The 11,412-nt window shown below is 33.3% G+C and overlaps 1 protein-coding gene across 3 annotated transcripts; it reads left to right on the forward strand.

The window, feature by feature from the left end:
* Positions 1-4,604: 4,604 nt before the first annotated feature.
* On the forward strand, positions 4,605-10,771 carry LOC137831037 (transcription factor GAMYB-like). Of its 3 annotated transcripts, XM_068638535.1 has the most exons (5): positions 4,999-5,247; positions 5,335-5,583; positions 6,315-6,679; positions 9,255-10,236; positions 10,336-10,771. In XM_068638535.1, exons 3-5 carry the CDS (start codon positions 6,317-6,319, stop codon positions 10,566-10,568), a joined length of 1,578 nt encoding a protein of 525 aa, XP_068494636.1. In that variant the 5' UTR covers positions 4,999-5,247; positions 5,335-5,583; positions 6,315-6,316; the 3' UTR covers positions 10,569-10,771. The 3 variants fall into 3 exon arrangements, with proteins under 3 accessions (XP_068494635.1, XP_068494636.1, XP_068494637.1); XM_068638534.1 differs by having other exon boundaries at positions 4,605-5,583; XM_068638536.1 differs by lacking the exons at positions 4,999-5,247; positions 5,335-5,583; positions 6,315-6,679 and adding an exon at positions 6,686-9,060.
* The last annotated feature ends 641 nt before the right edge of the window (positions 10,772-11,412 follow it).

Here is an 11,412-nt window from a genome sequence, read left to right on the forward strand (position 1 = left end):
CACTGTTGCCTAATGTAAAAAATGTCGTAGTGGGAATTGAACCAAAGATTTTTATAGAAAATTTTTGTGAGGAGTTGATTGTACAAAAACATTTGTTCGTTTTTGCTAGATTCTCCCAAAGCCAAGTGAAATCTCAAGGAAAATAGTCTAACCTCTTGCTTGAACCTTGCACCTAAACACACACCTATTCATCATGTTTTCCACTTCCATTAGGTGCAAACCTCCCTCAAAGACTTTCGCTGCCATGATTCTCCTTCCAAACACAAGAACACATTGCATCAAGGGGTTGTTGGCTCCTTAAGCATATTAAAATTGTGTGCAGGAAAACACAGGCAGATGATATCTAGATGCTCATTGAACTTGGTGTCTTTAGGAGGAGTGACAAACATATGATTCTTGATTAATGGTTGAATCATGATGTTTCCAATCTTCAATAGGCTGTCTGTAAGAAAATTATACCCATCAGCCAAAGGTGATAGAGATCTCTGTTAGAATTAATGGCTTAAACAAGACGGGGGTGAATTGTTTATCAAATATTTTCGCAAAGGTTGAATAAGAATGAAGCTTTAACACTATTCACAAATTAAGCAATCAAGGAAAGAAATCAAACAATGATTAAGAAACTGTTTGTAGAATTTCAATCAGTTGAAACTTCGTTTTAACCGGTTGTTTATAGCAGCAACAAAAGCATAATTAAAATAAACAGTTATAAGGAGTGTGAGAGAGAAAGAGATTTACTCAACCAATTTTATACTGGTTCACTCAACCTTGAGATACATTCAGTTCCCAGAACAACCACTGGGTTCCACTAGTAATCACTCACAGATTAAAAATTACACAACCACAAAGAGGTGCTCTTGAAACCACAAGAATCACTCACCCTCTTTACAAACACACACCTCTAGTCAGAACACCCTCTGACTTTACAGGATTTACACACACTTACAAGTTTATGAAAGAACAATTACAAGAATCATGAAAGGAACATATTATACTTGAGTTTACAGGAATCAGAAAGCTCCTATGATCAGACCTTGAACCAGTGCACAACTATTCAACAATCTTGCAAAACTTTTGAAAAAATTCTTTCAAAACCAATCTCAATCTCACAGTGTTTTATTTCAAAAAAAACTTCTATTTTTGTTTCAAAAGAAAAGCCATATTTCTAGTACTCAAAACTAGCCGTTCTAGGAAGCATTTATGAGCCAAAACAGTTTTGATTCACATCCAAAACAGATTAACAGGTTTTCAAAAAGTTGTTATGAAATGTGATAATCAACCGGTTGAAAAATCGTTTTAACCAGTTGAATTGGTTAGACAGTTACTTAACCAAGTCAAAAACAGTTTTAAAACCTTCAAACAAGCCAAGTGACAAACAACCGATTATTTCAAGGATTCAATCGGTTGTTTTTCTCTTTACTTAGAAAAACACTTTTCTCTTTTAAAACAGATTGAGCAAGCTTGTGCAAGGGACTAAGAAAGATATTTACAAAGATTCTAAATACCCTAGACTAAACCTAAACAAAAAGCAGCACAACTTCAACCTTCATCATGGATTTGAAACATCAAAGCTCCCATGTTCTACAATCTCAACTTCTTATCCTTAAGACAAAATCTTAGGGAACCGTTTGTTTTACCATTCTTGACCAACCTAGAGGTGGCTGGGTGGGGTTTGGTTGTGCCATAAAGCCTAGGAAGGTCTAGGGGATAGACTGGTGAGGTTTAGGGTTTAGGGTTTAGAAATTCTGGAAGGTTGAAGAGGGTTGAAGAGGCCAAGTGTTGCATGTTATGGTCTTGTTGGATGAGAAGGTATGAGAGACAGGTTTGTATGGATGACAATATTAAGGGTCAAGTAGTCTCTGTTGTATGAAAGGTATAAAGGAGGCAAAGAGGTTGAGGTAGAATGTGTTGGTTGTGATGGAAAATTGTTAAAGTCTATGGATGGTAAGGAGGTAAATGGTTTAGGAAAGGAAATTATAGTCAAATACTTTCATTACCTTAAATCTAATGGGTGGTGGGTGAGGTATATTTTCTAAGGGTTGAGCTAATTTTTCATATGTATGAATGGTTTAGGCCAGAGACTGGTGAGTTTAAGGTAGAAGATATGGGTATAGGTATTTGTGTTTGGTTATGTGATGGTGAGAGTTGGGATTGTTTGGGGGATAAGTGTTTAAGTGTAAAAGGTTTATGAGAAGAAGGTGGAAGAACAAAGTATACGGGGTTTACCTCTAAGGGTGGGGTCTACGCTCTAGGTTGGTTCTTCTCTTTTTTAGCTAATCAAAGATAAGTTCCTCTGAATTAGTATTAACATTGTCTACTGTGATTGGAGTTGTAAATGTTGTAGTCTTCTATCTCTGCAATACTGCACAAGGAGGATTGGTCCTCATTTCCTTGGGAATAAAACTTAAGTTTTCTTCCTTAACCAGCTTATCAACAACATGCTTTGGACTGTCTAATGGTCCACTTCCTAAAGAAGAAGTAGATGGTGTTAAAGGACTATTTACTTTTCCTTTCTTGGTCCCCTTGATGTTTTCTTCAAATATAAAGTTTGTAGCTTGTATTCAATAGGCTTGAAGCTCCCAAAGGGACCATGTGAGGTGGCTCCAGATTAGCCAAACTATGTGCCAACAGATCGTCTAACACTTTTTGAAGATCCAAAACTAGACTCACTTGCCTTTGTCTGATTTTTACCATTGAGAAGATAGGTTGTTTCACAATACAACTGGCCTTGTTGATTAGCTCCTGGTGAAGTTGATAATCTACTTTATAAAACTTCTGATATATACTTTGATGCTAGAGTAAACGGTTCACCAGAGTAGATGGTTCACTAGAGGAGACAATTCACTTGAATAGACGATTCACCAGAGTAAACGGTTCACCAAAGCAGTGTTGGGGATATTTACCATCCCTTCTCCAACCTTTTTCAAGACTTTTAGAAGATTAAAAAACAACACATGAGGAATGTTGAATGAAATTCCAACAAGGAGATGATAATGACAAACCTTCCATAGTTTGACACAATTTTTCGAGCCATATTTTTCAAGCAAACTCTTGTTGCACAGTGTCGCAACTAGGGTTACAACGGGACAACCAAAAAAACTATGACAAAAAATAGATGAGTTGCCACCATAGTTTATTAAGCAAAACTATAGAAAAATCTTTAAAAGAAATGGTCTATGAAATCAATTTACGGTCTGAGAGTCAATTACTGAGTCGATTACGTGCAAGGAATCTACAATGTGTCTTAACAACGATTTTTTAAAATTGTCATCATAGAGCCTAAACGATAACGGTTCCACTTAATTGTTAGTTTGTAGTTGTTTCTTTTATTTTTTAGTGTAATTTTAAAAATATGTGCATAAGTTAAGTTATTAATTTCTGAAATATTTAATAATTTATGTAATTACATTAAAATTAATTGATACGATTATTCAAACTTTTAGTTAAATGAATTTTTCCTTAAAAATATCAAATGTTTTAAATTTTATTATGATTTATTCTTTTTTTTTTCAAATAATACTTTTATGAAAAGTATAAAAAAAATGTAATATACTAGATAAGGAAATTGTTTCCATTTTTCCTATATTTCAGTTGGGTGGTGTTTTGTAATATGTTTTGTGACCTTTGTTTGAAAATGATGTTGATATTGATTTATTAAACATGTTTCACAAAAAAATTTCAACACTTCTATGTGCATTGGTGGTGTAGACATTAGAGACTACATTTTTTACATTGTTTTTTTTTTTATTTCATCATATTGTGAAAGACTAATGACATGTTTAGATTTCTCATTTCAAAATTTCTAAAGACTTCAGAGAAAACATATAAATAAAATCCCCTTTTTGAATGGAGAATTTGTTAGACCCTATTTGATTGGTCATAGTTGTTTCTTTGATCTGGTAAAATGAGTCAGTTTGGAACACTACTGTTAAACAAGATTTCAATATCCTCATTAAGATTTTGTTTAGTTACCAGAAAATAAGGAGAGAAAATAGGATACTAATAATTTAGATTCTTTTAATAAATTATGGGATGCATTTATGGTCTATTTTTACTCATATCTCTCCTTATTTTATCTACATCTCTCTTTAATTAACCATCTTTAATTTTTTTTAATTTTCATTTACTTTATTTTTCTCTTATTTATTAAAGAAAACATAAGTGATAAAGAGTTGCTCACATCTACGGTTGATTATATATATGTGAAAAAAAATATTTATTTTACTTCACTTGTTCTATTCCACAAACTATAGTGACCAATAATTTGGAATTTATAAAAATAAAAGAAATCTACCAAAAGTAAAAATAACCCACCACATATACATATATATATATATACACATAAAAGAAATCTACCAAAAGTAAAAATAACCCACCACATATACATACATATATATATATACATACATATATATACATACATATATATATACACATACATACATATATATACATACATATATATATATATATTAAAGTGCTCACTCTATTGTGTGCCCTATTTTTCAGTGAGTCAATATGTATTGTGTGCCCTAGTCATAGCACCAAATATTGCACACACAAAGTTGCAACTTTTAATTGGATTGCTAACATGAGTGAGAAGAAACTCTAGAGACTTGGAAGGGTCATGAGAGAGAAAATTGATATTTTTGGCCATTTCATCTCATCTATTATTTCTCCTTGCTTTTCTCACTATATGCCATTTGAACCCCTATAAACTAGGTTCATTTTCAAATCTAATTTTCATTTTTTTAAATAATAACATATTTTTTTAAACTTTGTTTATAAGATCTTTTCTATGGCTTTTAATATCTAAAGTAAAATGTTCATTGTGTTATATTTAAAAGGGCATTTTATAAAATCTTCATTTTGATCACCTCAAGTAAAATGATCACATGGTTATATTTATAAGAGTAATTACCATTTCTCAATCCATAACAAAAAAAATCATTGCTCATTGTGTGAAGAAAAAAAAGCTTTATTTTTTTCACTAGTGTGAATAAGCTCAATCTACTTATCAAACTCTTTTCTCTCTCTTTCTTTCTCTTCAAACTCAATCTTTTCTTTCCTTTGTATGTGGATCTGTACTTGGTACTTTTCCTTCGCTTTATTAATCAAATACTTTCAATTTCAATTTCATGTCATTTCTAAAATCTCTTTGTGGGCTTTTCTTCTCTTCTCTTGTTTTTTCTCTTCTGGAATCCCAATTTTCGATTTGGGATCACTAGTTGCGGGATTTTCTCACAAGTATGTAAATTTTTCTTCTTTCTTTGTTTGGGGTAATGGGGTGTGGCTGTGTTCAGTGTTCGATTCAAGAATGTGATTCTGTCTCAGGAGTAGCTGCGTGCTGTGATTCCAGATGTTCTTGTTGCTTTCTCCAAGATTCATGGTTTCTTCGGCGAGGATTGATCTATTTTTTAGCATAAAAACAAAAGAAGTTCTACTTTGAAGGATTATTGATTTTCTATTTCCCATTTCCAGTGGCGTCCTTACCTCAATCTCTTAATTTCAAAGAGCAGCGCTGATGAATTTTGGCTTGTTATAGATTCCGGGTTCGTTTGACTTGGAAATCATTATATTCAGGTGAATCTTCATGCGTATCTCGTAAAATATTATATTTTTATGCTATGTTCAATTCTATATTCAATTCTCTCATACATGACTGAATTATGCTGAACTATTACCATAAATGACAGGGACCATGGGTTTCATCTTTGTATTGCAAAGTCTATTATTAACGTGGACTTATATGTTCTAAAATTGACAAAGAAATAAATCAATTGCAACTTTTGTTTGCTATAATTGTTCCACGTACTCGGATGATTGTAGTATGTAGGATTAATTATTCTTATCTGCATGATTTATGCAACAATAATTTTCATTTATGGACAGATTTTTGTTTTACCATATTTTATTTTTAGTGTTCGGAGGTTTTTTATGTACTGGCTACTTTTGGTTACGAAATTTTTTATATATCTTTGGTTTTTGGTTCAAGTTTGTTTGTGGGTGTTGAAATTGGGGTCCTCGTTGCCTTTATTGTTTTTCTTCCTGGTTTAATTCCTGAAAGTGATAGATAGATACTGTGGAAGTAGTGACTTCCCTTGATTTTTATCCTTGAATTGATTGATCACTATGTCAGTTTGGATTTTGGAACTTCACAGGTCTTTTTATTCAATAGAGTCTTACATGAACATCTAAAAACTGAGAATCTAAACCTTGCTGTTAATTTCTTGAGGTTTAGAGATGCTAGGTTGTAGCTTTTCACCCTTTCCACTGAAAAGTTTTAACTCCTCTCTACTTTTTCATACTGACAGCCATGAGTAGCGTGACTAGTGGGGGTGATAATCGGAAGATATACAGAGGTTGTAGGTCATCATCATTAGATGAAGAAGGTGAAGTTGGAGGTAACATGGGAGGAGAAGTTCCTCTGAAGAAAGGTCCATGGACTGCAGCAGAGGATGCAATTTTGTTAGAATATGTTAATAAGCACGGACAAGGCAATTGGAATGCAGTCCAAAAGTATTCAGGACTTGCCCGTTGTGGGAAAAGCTGCCGTCTACGATGGGCAAATCACTTGAGACCGGATCTGAAAAAAGGTGCATTTACAGAAGAGGAAGAGAACCGAATCCTTGAGCTCCACGCAAAAATGGGGAACAAATGGGCTCGGATGGCTGCTGAGGTTTGTAGAGCTATCACTTGCTTTCAATGTTTTGTCATTTTACTATGCTAGTGAAGCTAAGTTATTCAAGAAGCCCATCCCGCATAACATAACCATTTTTCTTATTATATATTTGATTTATGGCAAGGAGAGGACTTAAGACACTAAAGATGAATTTCTGGGATGGACAATGCTATATTAATAAAATATAATATAATTCTATTTTTGTCAAGATAAACTTAACAATAAATATGGGAGGCTCATGACTCATGAAAGCTATAAATTACTCTCTGGATTTTGGATGTGTTTGGTGCTAGAAAATTATAGAACTGAGTTTGTATTATTGCTATCATGATTCTTTCATGCTTGGTGCCCTCTCCCCAGGTTTTTTCCGATACAGAATCTGTGATTCAAACCCCTCTAGTTAAGAATTGTATGTTTAATTGCTATCATGATATTGCAAATCCATAGTTTTTCCCTTGTTTAATGAATTTTTCATTGAATGATTTTGATCCTCCTGGATTATATATGCATTGTGAATTTGTTGCGGTAATATCATTGCATCTAATAATAACATTTCAATAATTTTTTGGCATTATTTCCTATAATATTTAAAGTTTTAGTCTTGTGTGATGTCATTTTAATGGATAACTTTTAGTTGTACTACAAATCTCCACTTTTTGATTCATTCTCACTGATGGAGCTTTGTTTACTGATATTTCTTATCAAGAACTTGTAAGGTTGTAATATTCTGTTGATTATATTACTGTGAAGATTAATAAGTTATCTAATAGTAAAACTAGGTTCTTCTTCGATTGGGTTGAAGAACCTTTCTGGGTTTTTCCTCCTCTCAACTCCAATCACTAAGTACCAATTAAAAGCTTTCACGGGTTTAGTTATGAAAGCTGTAAGGAGTCTGAAAACATAAAACATGTTTAGTGCAAACATTTTCAACTTGTTTCTGAGAGGAGTTAATGTAGGTTGATATAATCTGTGAAGCATGTTTACTCCAAAATTGGAGGTGGGCATCTATCGCTTACAGGTCGGTACACTACCCTATAAATACCATTTAATTTATGGGTATGTGGTTTTGCTTTTGTTGGACAGTATGACTTGGGGTGAAACGTGGCAAAAATTATTGTATTTGCATTTATGATTGCGAGTTTGCATTTGCTCAGTGTCTATCCTGTGTATGTGGCCGAAAAGAGAACATCTTGCATCTAACTATTGACCAAGAAAACACTTTTTCATGCAGAATGTACTTAGTTTGTCTTCCCTTTGTCCCTAAAACTTTGACAAGGGGATATAAGGAGGAAAGAAATAATCTCAAGGGGATATAAGGAGGAAAGAAATAATCTCAAAGGAATATGAATGATGGAAATGTATAGATATAAGATTGAAAAAAGTAGAGAAATTTCCTACCTACCCACTGCTATGCCCTCTCACCCCAAAAGGAAAAGAATGGAAATTCAGTATCATTAGTAGGTAGGGTTCTTTCCAACAAAAATCTTGAATCAAATATAAATTTAATCATTTCCACGTTGAGTATTTCTCAATAAATACAGGATATATATACTTATTAGTTCTCAAGCTGCTAACACTAAATTATGGATGTAGTCATAGTGGAACTTAGTTTTGCAAATAGCTTAAAAAATTAAATTATTTTTTCAAATTTTTTGTTAATAGTTGAATGTTATTATGTCTGTTCTATCTCTGTCAGTGAGACCATTATGCATTTATAGTAATGTGTTTAATTCTGAGTGAATGAAATATATAATATACAGCATAATAAAGTATTTAGAAATTAGTGTAAAATAATATTTAACTGCAAAGAGAAAGCTTAAACTGAATTGCCTTTTTTGTGTATATATTATGAAATATAAACAGTATGCTTCTGCACTGCATGCTGCTAGATGATCCATAGTTTGACATGAAATTGTTTATTCCTTTTAATTTCATAGTTAATTTTTGTACCAGGTCATAATTGTTTCTTATGAAAACATAATCACCGCATATGTTATTGCTGGAATAGCACTAAAATCTGCTATCTTTGTGCATATTTGCAATTTGAATGGGAGGATATGTGGAAGAGGAAAATAGAACTAAGGAAAATATGTAGCTATATGACTGGAACTGCAATGAAAACTGTTTGCATATGTTGTGTTATGCAGATGAGTACTATGTACCGTTATGTACATGATAGTGTAGCACTATTGCAGAAACAGACCACACAATATTTTACTCTACTTGAAAATCCTTTTTGTCTATCCCGGAAAGAATAAACAAAATTTTGTCTACTGAAGCTCAGGCCTTATAATGGCTGACACCAACCTAGTATGAATAAAGCCAGTGTGAGATTCTTTTGGACATCAACCTATGCAGGCTTCTTATCGCATTCTAAGGTGAGCTTGCACACACATGCACAGAGCGTAATAGGATGGAAGGGAAAAATGGAAGTGAAAGTACCAACTGCATACCGACTATTATACTCTTCTCTATATCCATTGCCTTTGGTTTCTTCTCATTGAGATCAATGCAATTTTGCATTTTCTATTTTTTGATATTTAAATGTGTTTATTGCTTTTGTCTGTTTCAGTTGCCTGGGCGTACGGATAATGAAATCAAGAACTACTGGAACACAAGAATCAAAAGAATGCAACGAGCCGGCTTACCTATCTACCCTCCAGAATTATGTGAGCGGATACTTAATGCAAATCAAGAAAGTCAAAATATTTGTCCCTTGACTGTTGAAGCCTCCCAGCACGATAATCTCTTGCAAACAGACCAATTTGATATACAGGATATGGATTTCAAGACTGTCAAATTTCATCATGGTCCATCACAGGTACCAGGAATTCTTGATATACCTGAAAATTTGTTTGAGCAATGTTCGGATTCATCTCATTTGTTCCCAACACTTTATCCTTCAAAACGTCTCCGGGAGTCAGAAATTCTATACAATAGTTTTGGTAGTTGTACAGCTAATGCTCTTCAACTATTTGATCAGTATGGCAATTATATTGGTGAGAAAATTTATGACCATCCTCGGTTCTATCCTCCTTTTGAATCCGTTCTTAACACCAGTAATCAGTTTCATGGTGATAACATAAATGGCAGCCATGCCATGTTAAATGGCAATGTTTCTTCTTCTGTGCCCTTATTTGGGGCTAGGAAGTTGGAGCTCCCTTCACTCCAATATACAGAAACTCAACATGGTAGCTGGGTCACACATGGGTCCCCGCTACCTTCACTTGAGTCTGTAGATACATTGATTCAGTCTCCTCCAGTTGAGTCTATTCCATCAGATCTCATTTCTCCACAAAGCAGTGGTTTGCTGGAAGCAATAGTCTACAACTCGAAGAGCATGAAAGACTCGAATACTGATTTATTTTTTCCAGTCATAACCGGTGCATCCAATGAAGCAGCTGGGAGTTCAACCTTGAATCATCCCTATAAGACAGAATGGGATGAGCAAGGGGAGTCAAACTCCCCCTTAGGTCAATCTGCTGCTTCAGTTATGACTGACTATACTCCTATAAGCTCAGTAGATGGACCCCAATCAATCGAAACCATTCAAGGTAACACAATAAGATATCATACATACCATTTAGTTAAACTTTAAACGTTATCATATTTAAGTGGTTTCATTAACTAGGCCTTCCCCTCATCTTTGACAGATCACGATGATAAGCTCGAAGCACTCACCTGGTTCCCAAATAGTTCCTGGAAGAAAGAAAAATCGGAACAGATTGATTTTTCGCAACGTCCTGATGCTTTATTTGACTTAGCTTGGTTTGGAAGTAACACTGAATGTGGAATTAGTCAATCTGATCTAAAAGACGCTCTAAGTGCACTTCTTGGTGAAGATTACAAGTCTAACTTTGGTGAAGATAGCAAGGGTAAGCAGTAGTAGGTGGGTTTACACGGATATATTGCTTTGACCTTAGTTTAGTGATTGTTCATGACATAGTTTCATTTGATTTTTGTCAACACTTTTAACACAATTAGGTTTTTTTTTTTTAAATTTTCAGCACCTTTAGAATATTGTGTTGTGATGATAAGAGATTTTATGGCAGAAATTTCAACCTTATCGAGGTTGTTAAGTTGGTAGTATGCATTCTCTCTCGTGTTACTTTGCATGGTGTTGATAATGGAAGATTGTATTACATATATTTAGTATGTATTCAGACATTCTCTTAATTTCTTAAACTGCAGTTGGTCATTAAAACTTTGTGTATATTGATAAAATTTGACAGTCAATAATAATAAAAGTTTTATTGGTACCATAAAGAGATTTTCAAAAAATTTCTGAACTGCAACTTGACACGAAGGCGAATATATATATGTGTGTGTAATTTTCAAGAAACATATCAATTGGAAGAAATTATTCATACAACCTAATATATAGGAAATGAAAAACATACTACAGGTTGATTTGATTCATGAGGAGATGGATGACAACTCCATGAGGTGTCTAGATTCTCTACTATTTTCCTCCTCTTTCCTTTATTGGCAACTTATTCCTGTACCATATCAATTTTAATCTTTTGAAATTTTTAAAATTATCGGGATTTGAAAATTTGAAATTTAATAAATATAATTTAAAGGTAAAAGTTATATTCTAGAAAAAAAATTTCGGAACATAAAATCTAAAAATGCATTTTGAATAAGAATTTATGAAATCTAAAAATGCATTTTGAATAAGAATTTATGAAATTCAAAAATGTGTTTTGGAGAAATTAAAAAATGTTCTG

Source organism: Phaseolus vulgaris, chromosome 6, assembly GCF_000499845.2.
Source record: "Phaseolus vulgaris cultivar G19833 chromosome 6, P. vulgaris v2.0, whole genome shotgun sequence".
Classification (NCBI taxonomy): domain Eukaryota; kingdom Viridiplantae; phylum Streptophyta; class Magnoliopsida; order Fabales; family Fabaceae; genus Phaseolus; species Phaseolus vulgaris.

Excerpts from the sequence above, each read along its gene's own strand:
- LOC137831037 (XM_068638534.1), top strand. The coding sequence starts at position 6,317 with ATGAGTAGCGTGACTAGTGGGGGTGATAATCGGAAGATATACAGAGGT. Across the intron at positions 6,680-9,254 it reads GGGCTCGGATGGCTGCTGAG|TTGCCTGGGCGTACGGATAA; the intron begins GTTTGTAGAGCT and ends TGTCTGTTTCAG. Across the intron at positions 10,237-10,335 it reads ATCAATCGAAACCATTCAAG|ATCACGATGATAAGCTCGAA; the intron begins GTAACACAATAA and ends CATCTTTGACAG.